The 16,649-nt window shown below is 46.4% G+C and overlaps 2 protein-coding genes across 2 annotated transcripts in view; one reads left to right on the top strand and one right to left on the bottom strand.

Moving 5' to 3' along the window:
- med24 (mediator complex subunit 24) overlaps positions 1-16,649 on the top strand; it is a 590,098-nt gene that overhangs the window by 415,530 nt on the left and 157,919 nt on the right. The window lies entirely within an intron of this gene.
- Positions 1-16,649, bottom strand: part of rapgefl1 (Rap guanine nucleotide exchange factor (GEF)-like 1) — a 129,195-nt gene that overhangs the window by 36,872 nt on the left and 75,674 nt on the right. The window contains exons 4-5 of the mRNA XM_070863980.1: positions 10,260-10,410; positions 2,477-2,574 (exon numbers count right to left, since the gene is read on the bottom strand). Of these exons, the coding sequence (XP_070720081.1) occupies positions 2,477-2,574; positions 10,260-10,410 (249 nt within the window). The remainder of the gene's footprint in view (positions 1-2,476; positions 2,575-10,259; positions 10,411-16,649) is intronic.

Raw genomic sequence — 16,649 nt, 5'->3', positions numbered from 1 at the left:
AGAGAGAGAGAGAGAGAGACTGGGAAGAGAGAGAGTGGGGCAGAGAGAGAGAGACTGGGACGAGGCGGAGAGCGCGAGAGAGAGACTGGAGCAGAGAGAGAGAGAGACTGAGGGAGAGCGAGACTGGTGGAGAGAGAGAGATTGGGGCGGAGAGAGAGAGTGATTGGGGGAAGAGAGAGACACGGGGGAGAGAGAATGGGACAGAGACTGGGGAGAGAGAGATAGACTGGGGAGAGAGAGAATGACTGGGGGAGAGAGAGAAAGATTGGTGGAGAGAGAGACTGGGGGGGAGAGAGAGACTTGGGGGAGGGGGAGAGACTGTGGGGAGAGAGACTGGGGGAGAGAAAGACTGGGGGAGAAAGTGACTGGGGGAGAGAGAGAGAGAGAAAGGGGATTGGAGGGGAGAGAGGGGGAACTCAGGGAAGACGGATCACGTTCTTCCAACCCCACCTCCTTTACACCTGCTCCACGTTCTCCCTCTCCTCCCCCGACACCGGGTTGATTTCTCAGAATGCTCGGTGCATGTGTGATAAGTGACATCATTGGAGTGGATGAAATCCAATAATCACGACTGTCACTATTCACTTCATACCCAATAAACCTGTTAACAATCTGTGACCCACACACAATGCCCCCTCTATGGTGCGGCGGGGTTGTCAGGAACTTGTTGGGGGGCGGCCATGAGACTGGGGGAGGAAATAGGCAGGGGAGCAGGTCAGGAACCTGGGCTGAGGGTGAGGAACTTGGGCTGGGGGTTGGAGGTCTTAACCTGTGAGAGTGAGCACTCTCCTGTCTGGAGTCAGCAGTCAGAATGGCTCGAATTGCACTTTTCAAAGTCAGATTACGGAGGCAGAGCCGTTTTAATTACACATTCCAGAAACTGCTGGGCGTGTCCTTTCCGCCAAGGGGACCAATCAGCAATCAGGTCATGTGATCAAGGGGACCCAATCAGAGCTTTTTGGTGTTACAAATAAGCACAAACTTTATTTGTTGTGCAATTGTCATAGCTGGGGACTTCACTGACACTAAAATCTGTTACAAAACACCACTTAAACAAGCTAGGATATTGATCTCCCATGGTTGCGACTGGAACTAATCTATTCAACGAAGAAAGCTGACTACCAATAAAAATGTTTCCTGCAATACTAGCACAGTTTACCGTTTGGATAGTTGAGATTGTCTTTTGGAAGATAGGACAGGAGTCTCAGAGAATGTGTCAATTGGGTTGCCAACTCTGGCTGGAGGTTTCTTCATGTGACCTCCTGCTTCTAACTACCCCACCCCCATATTCCCACCGGACAGGTCTATCCTTGCAGCGCATCTCCTTTCTACGCCAACTGCAAAGCAAACAGAATCTTTCTTACCCAATTGGATGATTCTTGACTCTGTCAAACAGCCTTTTATTGCCCCTCTTCAATATCTTTATAACTAATAAGCAAAGTGTTCAAAAAATTTTTTAAACCACACAGATGGTGTCATAGAGAATGGTAGTGTAGTGGTTGTTACTGGGCTAGTAGCCTGGGCTGATCATTCCCACCATGGCAGTTTGAGAATTTGAATTTGGTGTTTAAAAAAATCTGGAAATAAAAAGTTGATGTCAATAAGAGTGACCAAAAAACTATCATATTGTCGTAAAAATCCAACTCGTTCACCAATGTCCTTTAGGGAAGGGGACCTGCCGTCCTTACCTGGCCTAGCCTATATGTGACTCCAGTCCAATACCAACGGGATTGACTCTTAACTGCACTGTGGATTGGAGTGGCCTAGCGAGCCACTCAGTTATAGTAAACCACTACAAAGAATCTGCAGCGGTTCAAGAAGACGGCCTATCACCTCAGGACAACTCGGGATGGGCAATAAATGCCGGCCTTGCCAGCGACACCCACATCCCGAGAATTAATTTTTTAAAATCTTGATGTACTGTTTTCTCTAATACTGTAATATGCAAATAACTTCTTCCCTTTGCTGTGATGTTTTGGGATCGGCTGATTGCAATCTGCACTTATCCTTAATTTCAATCCTATCTGATAGCTGGCTTTATGTATTTTTTGCTTCTATTTTCTGTTGCCCCCTCACCTGAAGACACCAACTCAGATTGGGGTGGGGTTCTGTGGGTGCTGATTGCCCTCTGGCTATTCAACAGCTCTTTATAGATCAGCCTCAATGGCGTATGTCGCAGGCTATTTGGCTGTGGAGGTCACTGCAACCAAGCCAGGTTTTACCCTCAACTCACATCCATACCCTGTGCACGATTGAGCAACTACCCTGGCGTTCCCCGTCGCTCTTCAGTCCACAAGTGCTGGGGCCAACTTCAGTACCCCTACCAGAGCTCGAGCTCAGCATGGGCCAGGGATCAAATTTGGAATCTGCACTTATCCTTCATTTCAATCCTATCTGATAGCTAGCTTTGGATTCCTCACCCATACGGTTCGCCTACATTGTGTACAGTTTGTATTTACACAGTCTCGCTCCTGACCTGTATTCCACTGTTTCCACCATGTTCCGAAGCCTGGTCAGCTCTTCTTTCAGATTAGGATAGCGATGCAAGTCCTTTCTGGCGATAGCATTCAGTTCCTATTGGATATAAATAAAACATAGATAATATATATTTTCCAAACTGCCGCCTTAGCAAATCTACCCATCCCTAGTTTGTCTGCCTTAGTAAAATATGGCATTTGTGTATCTGGCAGCGTGAAAATAGAGAATGACTCAACACACATGCAGCAAGCAGATAATGCTGTTATTTTATTAAAGTGCTGTCACCACAATGACATTTTCTAGAGTACACATAAGGTAATGATAATGCCTTTGGCAGCACGGAGTACAAAAAATAATGGAACCGATCGGGGAAATGCAGAATTTTAGCTTGAGGCCAGGCCAGTAGAACAAGAGGGCATAAATTTAAGAAGTTTATAGCACAAAAGAGGGCCAATCGGCCTGTCGTGTCCATGCCGGCTCTTGGTTGGAGGAATCCAAGAGTAATCCCACAATTTAGAACCATTGAAAAGTAAATTTAATACAGATCTCAGGAAAAAAAATCTGTATTCGAGGCTGATAAATGTTTGGAATGATCTACGTGGTCAGGTAGGGGAATTGAAAGCGTTTAGGGGAGTTCCAGGTGCAGTTGGAGCTAGGCTGGGAGAGTTGATGGACAAGCAGAATGGACTATCTGGCTGTCAAAGGTGTTTTTTCTTTCCTGTCCCTGGCAGCAGTGGTGAGGAGTGAGCTCTGATTGTCTGAGCTAATGGAAGCTGTCGTTTATTCAGTCAGACTAAACGCCCAGCGGGCCTGCAAGGGCCAGCCATGTGTGGTGTACAAGTGCCAGCTGGTATGGGCCTTTCTGTGACAGCAGGGCAGGTGCACAGCTAGCAAAGCAAAGTCAAGCTCCTGACTTCTCCACAACCGTGCACATGCTGCTGTTTTTCTGAGAACCAAGAGCCAACACGCACCAGACAACTCCCATTTGAGGCAGGTCTGCACAACATCAATTGGCTGCAAGTGCCATGAAACTGACCCTGCTAATTGCAGACGGCACAGAAAGATTGAGCGGAGGTGCCAAGAGGCAAGTTCTGAGGCTTTCTGTGGCTTTGTGCGTGTTCTACCAGACTGAAGCTGCAGACATCTTATGGAACAACAGTTTAGCAACTTGCATTCGAGTCATCCCCGAACGTCATCACACCACGTAGTAGGTTCTTTCCCTTGAGCCCCAAAGGGAATTGTTCCAATTTACATCCTCCAGTTACTGTATCACCTGTTCTTGCTGGCTCCCACAGCTTCAAGGTCCCATCCTTGTTTCCATGTTCCGCAGGGATTATACTCCACCTTATCTCAGCGACCTTCACCCGCCGTACACTCCACCCCTCCAGCTCTCGATTCTTCCTCATTCCCTACTCCTTCCGCTTCCCCATCGGATGTCTAACTTTCAGTCACTGAACCCTCGCTTCCACGCACACATTGCCGTTTATCCCGCAAACTTCCTTCATAAGCTTTCATAAGAACCTATTTTGGCCGCGTTTTTCTGCATGCTACCTGGGTCCTTCTCATCTCCTGCTCAACATCCAATTATTAGAAATAAAAACAGAAATCGCTGGAAACACTCAGCAGGTCAGGCAACTTCTGTGGAGAGAGAAACAGAGTTAACGGTTCAGGTCAATGACCTTTCATCGGAACTGGAAAAAGTTAGAGATGTAACAGATTTTAAGCAAATATAGGGGCAGGGAAAGGGGGAGTGGAGGAAAGCACAAAAGGGAAGGTCAGTGATAGGGTGGAAGGCAGGAGAGATCAAATGACAAAAGGTATGATTTTTTAATTTAATCACTCCTGCCTTCCACCCAATAAGACTTTCCCTTTTGTTCTTTCTTATTACATCTCTAACTTTTTCCAGTTCTGACGAAAAGTCATCGACCTGAAACGTTAACTCTGTTTCTCTCGCCACAGATGCTGCCCGACCCGCTGAGTGTTTCCAGCATTTTCTGTTTTTATTTCAGATTTCCAGCATGCGCAGTATTTTGCTTTTGTTCCAATTATGAGGAGTTTTTTGAGGATGTAACTAGCAGGTTCGATAAAGGGGAACCAGTGGATGTAGTATATTTGGATTTCCAAAGGGCATTCGATAAGGCGCCACATAAAAGGTTGCTACGTAAGATAAGGGCTCATGGGGTAAGGGGTAATATACTAGCATGGATAGAGGATTGGTTACCAGACAGAATAAGTGTGTTACTTTCTGATTGGCAGGCTGTAACTAGTGGGGTGCCGCAAGGATCACTGCGTGAGCCTCAGCTATTTTCAATCTATATCAATGACTTAGATGAAGGAACCGAGTGCAATGATACAAAGCTAGGTGGGACAGTAAGCTGCAAGGAGGACACAAAGAGGGATATAGACAGGTTAATTGAGTGGGCAATAAAGTGGCAGATGGAGTATAATGTGGGGAAAGATGTGAGGATATTCACTTTGGTAGGAAGAATAGCAAAACAGAATATTTAAATGATGGTGTTCAGAGAGATTTAGGTGTCCTTGTACAGGAAACACAGAAAGTTAGCATGCAGTTACAGTAAACAATTAGGGAGGCAAATAGCATGTTGTCCTGTATTGCAAGGGGGTTGGAATACAAGAGTAAGGGCGGCAGAAATTGCCCCCCACCAGAAACGCTCCCACCCCGTTTTGTTGGTTTTTATCACAGCTGCGGTTCAGGTCGCCTCTTGAGCGACATTCCACTTTGTTGGTTTTTTTCCTTGGATCCGGAAGTCGCTCTTAACGGGGACTGTGACAAGATTTGAGGGGCGGTGGCATCATCTGAAGGGCGGAAGTTGGGGGCGGTGCAGAGTGACCACCGCGATGACGTCATCATGGTGCCGCGTCACCACAGCTCTTCCCTTCACTTAAAGGGGAGAGCCACCGCCATTTAAAAGCTTTGGCCCACTGGGCCACCAGGGAGGGTTTCGGCCGGGCCAGCGGCCTGGCACCCAAGAGGGGATGCCAGGCGGCATGTTGGCAGCCCGGCCGAACCCGGGGGCATAATTATAATTGTCGGGCCGACATGGCAGTCGGCCAATAAAAAAAAACATGGTGTCAGCGGCAGTGAGCCCTCCCCTTTAAGGGAAGCTGCACCATCGTTGCAGAAGGGCAGGGCCTCACTGGACCACTGGGAAAAAACAGGTTTTGGCACCTTCGGGCGGGCCGAAGGTTTTCAGAGGAGAATGTCGCCGTTGGGGGGGGTGGGGGGGGTAGATCGACGGTGTGCATGGTGATGACACGCTTACCACGGATCGGTAGCCGCAGAGTGGTAGGGGGAAGATCGGTTAAACCGCCGTGAAAACTCGGTAGGGCAATTAGGCTAGCAGCAGCCATTCCACGAAAATTCGGCGGCCACTCCACTCCGCAGTGTGGCCACCCATCTGTGCTGGTAACAGGCCTTAAGGAGAAGGACAAGTTCGGCCCCAGGAAGTCTTGCTACAATTGTACCAGGCTATGGTGAGACCACACCTGGAATACTGTGCACAGTTTTGGTCTCCCTATCCGAGGAAGGACATACTTGCCTTAGAAGCGATGCAACAAAGGTTCACTAGATTGAATCCTGGGCAGAAAGGGTTGTCCTACGGGGAGAGATTGAGTAAATTGGGCCTATACTCACTTGAGTCTAGAAGAATGAGAGGTGATCTAATTGCAACATATAAGACACTGAGGGGGATTGGCAGGGTAGATGCTGAGAGGTTGTTTCCCCTGGCTGGAGAGTCTAGAACTAGGGGGCACAGTCTTGGGATAAGGGGTCGGCCATTTAAGACAGAGATGAGGAGGAATTTCTTCACTCAGAGGGTTGTGAATCTTTGGAATTCTCTACCACAAAGGGCTGTGGAAGCTCAGTCAATGAGAATATTCAAGGCTAAGATCGATAGATTTTTGGGCTCTAGGGGAATCAAGGGCTATGGAAAGTGGAATTGAGATCGAAGATCAGTCATGATCTTATTGAATGGCAGAGCAGGCTCGAGGGGCCATATGGCCTACTCCTGCTCCTATTTCTTATGTTCTTATGTTTGTTCTTAACTCTCTCCCCCTGCTTCGAGACAGTCTTGTGATTGGAGAGTAAGTGTTTGTTGCAGCTTTTGTAAAAAGTAGTCGGACTGTTCAGCTGATGAAATGTCCTTGCTGCTATTTGTAACCCCGAAGAAAATAGGTTTTCCAATTTCTGCAAGTACCACATTTGTCACAGTCTGGTTTACTGCATTATACAATCGGTTAGGTCATAATGTCACAAGAAACTTTATCATGCTCACCTATCACTCTGGGTTTTAGTTCTAACTGATATGCATGTTCCAACACCATTGTCAGTTTGGGTGTTCCTAGAAATCTATGACTGAATATAATACAGCATAGTACGTGAAGAAGTTGGCCTTTGTTTCATATTTCTGAACTGCAGCCTAACACTGACAATCACATTTCAAAGTTCCCTGAAAACTGGTCCCGATTTTAACTCCGGGTGGATTCCCCGCTCAGGCCTGAGTTAAAATTACAGTCGGGTCTCAATGATGCCATCGGACTACAATATGTGAAGAAGGACCCTGTTGGCTCCGGGTGCCTGTCCTCACTGCCTGCTCAGGGGAGCAGGATAAAAATGCAAATTTTGCGATCATGGCAGCTTTCGGACAGGTAAGAGCCAGGGTGATTTCAACTGGTTTCTGCTGAGCGAACAGGGTTAAAATTGCCCCCATATATAATAAACACTGATTGCCCCGAGTCTGTGTTTACATAACGACAATTAGAGTTTATGGCCCTTACGGCTCTTCCTTTGCAGAATAATACATTGTATGTTACATGATATAATATTCCAGTCATTTGATTTACTGTAAGCAATGCCACAGGAAAACTACTAATTATAAAACATAACACAAAGCTCACAGTAACCTTGCTAAATATTGGGATGTAACATTTGGAGCCTGTTGAGTAAGACGTACCGTTTTAAGTGACTAAAATCAAGTAATTTTTCTCCCCAATTTTCTTCTCCCTCTATTACCTCTCCTGACAGTGCTGACTTTTGCTGGGGTATTTCCCCATGGGTACCAGCAACTTTCCAAGACTCGATTCTTTATTCGTGAGTCTTGGCAGCGGGAGACAGTGGGCTATTGAGTCATGTATAGCATCACAGCCAAGTCCAGTACTATGCACACTGTGGCTCAGTGGGCAGCACACTTGCCTCTGAGTCAGAAGGTTGTGGGTTCAAATCCCACTCCAGGGACCTGACACTCCAGTGCAGTGTTCAGGGAATGCTGCACTGTTGGAAGTGCCGTCTTTTGGATGAGACGTTAAATTGAGGCTCTGTCTGCTCTCTCAGGTGGAAGTAAAAGATCCCATGGCACTATTTTGAAGAAGAGCAGGGGAGGTACCCCCCCGGTGTCCTGGCCAATCAACATGACAAAAACAGTTTATCTGGTTATCACACTGCTGTTTGTGGGAGCTTGCTGTGTGCAAATTGGCTACTGCGCCAGTTATAACAGTGACTACACTCCAAAGTACTTCATTGGCTGTAAATCGCTTTGAGACATCCAGTGGTCGTGAAAGGCGCTATATAACTCCAGGAACTGAAGGAAATCGTTATTAGGCGGGAAATTGATGGGATTGAAGGCCGATAAATCCCCAGGGCCTGATAGTCTGCATCCCAGAGTACTTAAGGAAGTGGCCCTAGAAATAGTGGATGCATTGGTGATCATTTTTCAACAGTCTATCGACTCTGGATCAGTTCCCATGGACTGGAGGGTAACTAATGTAACACCACTTTTTAAAAAAGAAGGGAGAGAGAAAACGGGTAATTATAGACCGGTTAGCCTGACATCAGTAATGGGGAAAATGTTGGAATCAATCATTAAGGATGAAATAGCAGCACATTTGGAAAGCAGTGACAGGATCGGTCCAAGTCAGCATGGATTTATGAAAGGGAAATCATGCTTGACAAATCTTCTGGAATTTTTTGAGGATGGACAAGGGAGAACGAGTGGATGTGGTGTATTCGGACTTTCAAAAGGCTTTTGACAAGGTCCCACACAAGAGATTGGTGTGCAAAATCAAAGTACATGGTATTGGGGGTAATGTACTGACATGGCTAGAGAATTGGTTGGCAGACAGGAAGCAGAGAGTCGGGATAAACGGGTCCTTTTCAGAATGGCAGGCAGTGACCAGTGGGGTGCCGCAAGGCTCAGTGCTGGGACCCCAGCTATTTACAATATACATTAATGATTTGGATGAGGGAATTGAGTGTAATATCTCCAAGTTTGCAGTTGACACTAAGCTGGGTGGCAGTGTGAGCTGTGAGGAAGATGCTAAGAGGCTGCAGGGTGACTTGGACAGGTTAGGTGAGTGGGCAAATGCATGGTAGATGCAGTATAATGTGGATAAATGTGTGGTTATCCACTTTGGTGGCAAAAACACAGAGGCAGAATATTATCTGAATGGCGGCAGTTTAGGAAAAGGGGAGGTGCAGCGAGACCTGGGTGTCATGGTACATCAGTCATTGAAAGTTGGCATGCAGGTACAGTAGGCGGTAAAGAAGGCAAATGGTATGTTGGCCTTCATAGCTAGGGGATTTGAGTATAGGAGCAGGGAGGTCTTACTGCAGTTGTACAGAGCCTTGGTGATGCCTCACCTGGAATATTGTGTCCAGTTTTGGTCTCCTAATCTGAGGAAGGACATTCTTGCTATTGAGGGAGTGCAGTGAAGGTTCACCAGACTGATTCCCGGGATGGCAAGACTGACATATGAGGAGAGAGTGGATCGACTGGGCCTGTATCACTGGAGTTTAGAAGGATGAGAGGGGAGCTCATAGAAACATATAAAATTCTGACGGGACTGGACAGGTTAGATGCAGGAAGAATGTTCCAGATATTGGGGAAGTCCAGAACCAGGGGTCACAGTCTTAGGACAACGGGTAGGCCATTTAGGACCGAGATGAGGAGAAACTTCTTCACTCAGAGAGTGGTTAACCTGTGGAATTCCCTGCCGCAGAGAGTTGTTGAGGCCAGTTCATTGGATATATTCAAGAGGGAGTTAGATATGGCCCTTATGGCTAAAGGGATCAAGGGGTATGGGCTGAAAGCAGGAAAGGGGTACTGAGGTGAATGATCACCATGATCTTATTGAATGGTGGTGCAGGCTCGAAGGGACGAATGGCCTACTCCTGCACCTATTTTCTATGTTTCTATGCAAGTCTTTCTTTCTAACAGGGGTCAGTGGATACCAGTTTGGCTGATATTATCGCTGCTTAGCCCAGGCCATCTCTAGCTGAGATCAGCCAACTCAGCACAGGTCATGGATCAAACCCAGGAGCTGGCTGGCCCTGTATGGATCAGTACCATATCAGGTAATACATTTACCACTCAGCCTTCAGAGTAGGCCCCTGAAGCCAGCAATTTGAGTTTCAGAAGGTGCCATTTATAACATGCTGGAGTTGAATTCTAGTGATTTATGATGTCACCTGAATTCCTCAATGAAATGATATTGCTACTCTCGACCATGTTATCAAATGATAGCTGAAGAATTAAGACGTTATTTTCAGAGAATTAGTAAACATGCTAAACGTGGTATACTGAGTTCTGATGAAAGGAGCATTAAGTCAGCTTCTCGCTCCATGGATGCTGAGCATTTACCGCTGTTTCATTTCACATTTAAAGCATCTGTAGTCATTTTAGCTTTTGTTCTGGTATATTTTTCCACAGTAATAGAATTTCAGTCAAGAAGTACATAAAAATATACAATCAGGGCCAACCTCCTACCTTCAGCAACCTTACAGCAATTTCATCTTCCAGCAGAAGATCCTTGCATTTCTCTGCCCAGTCGACTGTGATTCTCAGGACCTTCTCTTTCTTCAATTGAGGGCAGGCTTCATTCCAGTTTTCAGCTCTTTCAGAAGCACTCATGCAGTATGTAACACGCTGTTAAGGAGATCAGCTTTCAAGTCTTATAAGGCAATCCCATTACAGCTCAATGAATGGGTGAAGGGCCATTTGAAAAATGTGAAATCAGCTAATGTTTTACTATGTTAAAGGCGCTATATAAATGCAAGTTGCTGTTGAAGACACAGTGAGAGATCCTGATGCTATCATATCTTTTTAACTCTTTTATTTTGCAGCCCATTATGATTTATGACTTGTGCAGGCAGTTTTATGCATTGAGTTTCTTAACTACCGTACCAGGCTTAGGATTTAAATGGTCAAATCTGACTTTACAGCAATCAGAGGGCTGAGGCCTTTCAACCCCTCGATCAGCGCTGGATTATAATTTGGTCTCCATAAATCAAAAGGTGCTGTTCTGTTTGCCCCACCCTCATCCCCAAATTCTCCTCCTCCCCTGACGGCACTAACTGTGGTCAGCGTTCTGTTCCATGGGTGTGAGCAGCCCTCTGGTACCTGGCTACTTTGCCCATGTAAGCCTTGATGAGGAGGCAACATAGCTGAGCCCAAGCTTGTCCTCATCCAACGAACAAATGTACACACACACACACACACGCAGGTATGTGCGTGCACACACATACACATACACACACGCCTACGCACACACATACACATACACACACGCAGACATCTGCGGGCAGTCCGGGGAGCATCGAGAGGCCTATAAAGGCCCAGCTCGTCGGAGAGGCTAGCTGGTGCAGCTTCAGCTGGGAGAGAAGGCAAAAAAGAAGTAGAAAGAAATCGAAAGGTGACATCACAGACAAGGGGATAAGTGATTGGCTGATGATTGGTAAGTAGTTTTTCTTTTTCTTTTCTTTATCAGTAAGTAACCTGTTGCCAATTTAAGTTTATCTAAGGGTTAAGTCATGGCAGGACAGCTTGGAGACGTGTTATGCTCCTCCTGTAATATGTGGGAAGTCAGGGACGCTTCCGGTGTCCCTGATGACTACATATGTGGGAAGTGCATCCGCCTGCAGCTCCTGACAGAGCGCATTGTGGCAATGGAGCTGTGGGTGGATGAACTCAGGAACATCCACGATGCTGAGAATGACGTGAATGGCACGTTTAGTGAGTTGGTCTTACCGCAGGTAAAGGGTACACAGCCAGATAGGGAATGGATGGCCAACAGGAAGAGCAGTGCAAGGAAGGTAGTGCAGGGGTCCCCTGCAGTCATCCCCCTGCAAAACAGATACACCTTTTGGGTACTGTTGAGGAGGATGACTCATCAGGGGAGGGCAGCAGCAGCCAAGTTCATGGCACCGTGGGTGGCTCTGCTGCACAGGAGGGCAGGAAAAAGAGTGGGAGAGCTATAGTGATAGGGGATTCAATTGTAAGGGGAATAGATAGACATTTCTGCGGCCACAACCGAGACTCCAGGATGGTATGTTGCCTCCCTAGTGCAAGGGTCAAGGATGTCTTGGAGCGGGTGCAGGGCATTTTAAAAAGGGAGGGTGAACATATGCACCAACAATATAGGTAAAAAACGGGATGAGGTCCTACAAGATGAAATTAGGGAGCTAGGAGCTAAATTAAAAAGTAGGACCTCAAAGGTAGTAATCTCAGGATTGCTAGCAGTGCCACATGCTAGTCAGAGTAGGAATCGCAGGATAGCTCAGACGAATACGTGGCTTAAGGAGTGGTGCACAAGGGAGGGATTCAAATTCCTGGGACATTGGAGCCGGTTCTGGGGTAGGTGGGACCAGTACAAACCGGACGGTCTGCACCTGGGCAGGACCGGAACCAATGTCCTAGGGGAGTGTTTGCTAGTGCTGTTGGGGAGGAGTTAAACTAATATGGCAGGGGGATGGGAACCTATGCAGGGAGACAGGGGGAAGTAGAAAAGGGGCAGAAGCAAAAGATAGAAAGAAGAAAAGTAAAAGTGGAGGGCAGAGAAACCTAAGGCAAAAAGCAAAAAGGGCCACATTACAGCAAAATTCTAAAGGGGCAAAGTGTGTTAAAAAGACAAGCCTGAAGGCTCTGTGCCTCAATGCGAGGAGTATTCTGAATAAGGTGGACGAATTAACTGTGCAGATAGCAGTTAACGGGTATGATGTAATTGGCATCACGGAGACATGGCTCCAAGATGATCAAGGCTGGGAAGTCAACATCGAGGGGTAATCAACATTTAGGAAGGATAGACAGAAAGGAAAATGAGGCAGGGTGGCATTGCTGGTTAAAGAGGAAATTAATGCAATAGTAAGGAACGACATTAGCTTGGATGATGTGGAATCGGTATGGATGGAGCTACGGAATACCAAGGGGCGGAAAATGCTAGTGGGAGTTATGTACAGACCACCAAACAGTAGTAGTGAGGTTGGGGACAGCATCCAACAAGAAATTAGGGATGCATGCAATAAAGGTACAGCAGTTATCAATGGTGACTTTAATCTACATATTGATTGGGCTAACCAAACTGGTAGCAATGCGGTGGAGGAGGATTTCCTGGAGTGTATTAGGGATGGTTTTCTAGACCAATATGTCGAGGAACCAACTAGGGAGCTGGCCATCCCAGACTGGGTGATGTGTAATGAGAAAGGACTAATTAGCAATCTTGTTGTGCGAGGCCCCTTGGGGAAGAGTGACCATAACATGGTAGAATTCTTTATTAAGATGGAGAGTGACACAGTTAATTCAGAAACTAGGGTCCTGAACTTAAGGAAAGGTAACTTCGATGGTTTGAGGCGTGAATTGGCTAGAATAGACTGGCAAAGGATACTTAAAGGGTTGACGGTAGATAGGCAATGGCAAACATTTAAAGATCACATGGATGAACTTCAACAATTATACATCCCTGTCTGGAGTAAAAAATAAAACGGGGAAGGTGGCTCAACTGTGGCTAACAAGGGAAATTAAGGATAGTGTTAAATCCAAGGAAGAGGCATATAAATTGGCCAGAAAAAGCAACAAACCTGAGGACTGGGAGAAATTTAGAATTCAGCAGAGGAGGACAAAGGGTTTAATTAAGAGGGGGAAAATAGAGTACGAGAAGAAGTTTGCCGGGAACATAAAAACTGACTGCAAAAAGCTTCTATAGATATGTGAAGAGAAAAAGATTAGTGAAGACAAATGTAGGTCCCTTGCGGTCGGATTCAGGTGAATTTGTAATGGGGAAGAAAGAAATGGCAGACCAATTGAACAAATACTTTGGTTCTGTCTTCACGAAGGAAGACACAAATAACCTTCTGGATGTACTAGGGGACCGAGGGTCTAGTGAGAAGAAGGAATTGAAGGATATCCTTATTAGGTGGGAAATTGTGTTAGGGGAATTGATGGGATTGAAGGCCGATAAATCCCCAGGACCTGATAGTCCACATCCCAGAGTACTTAAGGAAGTGGCCCTGGAAATAGTGGATGCATTGGTGATCATTTTCCAACAGTCTATTGACTCTGGATCAGTTCCTATGGACTGGAGGCTAGCTAATGTAACACCACTTTTTAAAAAGGGAGGGAGAGAGAAAGCGGGTAATTATAGACCGGTTAGCCTGACATCAATAGTGGGGAAAACATTGAAATCAATTTTTAAGGATGAAATAGCAGCGCATTTGGAAAGCAGTGACAGGATCGGTCCAAGTCAGCATGGATTTATGAAGGGGAAATCATGCTTGACAAATCTTCTTGAATTTTTTGAGGATGTAACTAGTAGAATGGAGAAGGGAAAACCAGTGGATGTGGTGTATTTGGACTTTCAAAAGGCTTTTGACAAGGTCCTACACAAGAGATTGGTGTGCAAAATCAAAGTACATGGTATTGGGGGTAATATACTGACATGGATAGAGAACTGGTTGGCAGACAGGAAGCAGAGCGTCGGGATTAACGGGTCCTTTTCAGAATGGCAGGCAGTGACTAGTGGAGTGCCGCAGGGCTCAGTGCTGGGACCCCAGCTCTTTACAATATACATCAATGATTTGGATGAAGGAATTGAGTGTAATATCTCCAAGCTTGCAGATGACACTGGCGGTGTGAGCTGTGAGGGGGATGCTAGGAGGCTGCAGGGTGATTTGGACAGGTTAAGTGAGTGGGAAAATGCATGGCAGATGCAGTGTAATGTGGATAAATGTGAGGTTATCCACTTTGGGGGCAAAAACGCGAAGACAGAATATTATCTGAATGGCGGCAGATTAGGAAACGGGGAGGTGCAACGAGACCTGGGTGTCTTGGTTCATCAGTCATTGAAAGTTGGCATGCAGGTACAGCAGGTGGTGAAGAAGGCAAATGGTATGTTAGCCTTCATAGCTAGGGGATTTGAGTATAGGAGCAGGGAAGTCTTACTGCAGTTGTACAGGGCCTTGGTGAGGCCTCACCTGGAATATTGTGTTCATTTTTGGTCTCCTAATCTGAGGAAGGACGTTCTTGCTATTGAGGGAGTGCAGCGAAGGTTCACCAGATTGATTCCCGGGATGGCAGGACTGACATATGAGGAGAGACTGGATCAACTGGGCCTTTATACATTGGAGTTTAGAAGGATGAGAGGGGATCTCATAGAAACATATAAGATTCTGACGGGACTGGACAGGTTAGATGTGGGTAGAATGTTCCCGATGTTGGGGAAGTCCAGAACCAGGGGACACAGTCTTAGGATAAGGGGTAGGCCATTTAGGACTGAGATGAAGAGAAACTTCTTCACTCAGAGAGTGGTGAACCTGTGGAATTCCCTGCTGTAGAGAGTTGTTGATGCCAGTTCATTAGATATATTCAAGAGGGAGTTAGATATGGCCCTTACGGCTAAAGGGATCAAGGGGTATGGAGAGAAAGCAGGAAAGGGGAATGATCAGCCATGATCTTATTGAATGGTGGTGCAGGCTCGAAGAGCCGAATGGCCTACTCCTGCACCTATTTTCTATGTTTCTATGCGCGCACATACACACACTTTCCAACAAAGATCACTGGATGGTGACCATGATTGGGAACTGTAGCTGATATTATTCCCCCGTTCCGATCTAAGGGTATTGAGTTCACTGCCCCTACAGCAGCCTTGGCTGAAATTAGCACCGACTGGGAACTGAAACGGATCCCTTTCTGCTCTGAGTGTCTCAGTTACTCACCCAATGATGCGATTACCCATTATGCTATCAGGATAACTCAGGGTGTGTTCGAACGGATTGCACCACTAGATGGAGGAGATCTCCGCACAGACATGGATCTGAATACAAGTCTCTGAGGGACTGTGTTCCAACCTTGTGTGTCACTCTTGCTGAAATGGTTCTGCGGGATGCTCCATAGAACCATTTCATGCAACAGCAGGTTGCTATTTGTGGAATGTGCCATCTGACAGCCACAACAAATTGCTCGGATGGGACTTAGGGCAGAACAAGATGGCTGGGGCTATTGTGAAAGATGCTCATTAGGATTAAGGCTATATAGCAATACTGCTCTAGATTTCACATTCCTTTACATCCCTCTCATTAATGGAACTCCTGGATGGCCAACCATTGCTCAGGCTAATAGAAGCAACAGTATAGTTGTTGCACTTGCTGGGAAAGTACACTGCTGTGGGTGGAGCTCAGCCATGGAGGGTCTCAGGTTTGATCCCAGCCAGTGCTGAACTGACTGACCTCAGTAATGAGGGTGGTCTAGGTGCAGTATCTGTGCTCAGCATCACTCAGTTGGGCAAGTGGGAAAAAAATAATTCCTGCCCGAGTTGATTTCCAAGCGGCCGACCCTGGCTGATGGGACGTGTATGTGATTGGATGTCAAGTGACGACTTGGCTTTATTGCTTCCGCTCACAGTTGAACAGAACCTCGCTGTAAAGGCTCACACATGAAAACTGGCTACTTGGACGGAGAATCGGACGATGGCAGGGATATATGGAAGCATATCCAACATCCGCAGTATTTTGCTTTTGTGTTAGTGTTTAATTCACTGCCACTTCTCTTCTAGGAATGCCTGCCTTGTAGAAGTTCTGCTCTTCCCTCTTGACGGGATTTCCGTTTGCGTCTTTTACCTTGTCCATCTTCATTGCTTTCTGTTTCCTTTCTCGTGTTTGATCAAGTATCTGCCAAAACTCGCTTTCACAACCACTGCCATTACCATCTCATTTTTGCCCATCATCCTTTTTGTCTCTTAAATCACTCCCGCCTTCCACCCAATCACAGACCTTTCCTTGTGTTCTTTCCTCCCCTCCCCCTTTCAGGGCCCCTGCACTTCCTCAAGAATCTGTCACAGCTCGAACTTTTCCAAATCTGACGAAATGTCGCAGACCCGAAACATTAACT

This window comes from Pristiophorus japonicus, chromosome 21 (genome assembly GCF_044704955.1).
Source record: "Pristiophorus japonicus isolate sPriJap1 chromosome 21, sPriJap1.hap1, whole genome shotgun sequence".
In the NCBI taxonomy this organism is placed as follows: domain Eukaryota; kingdom Metazoa; phylum Chordata; class Chondrichthyes; family Pristiophoridae; genus Pristiophorus; species Pristiophorus japonicus.
This window is presented reverse-complemented; position numbering and strand designations above follow the sequence as displayed.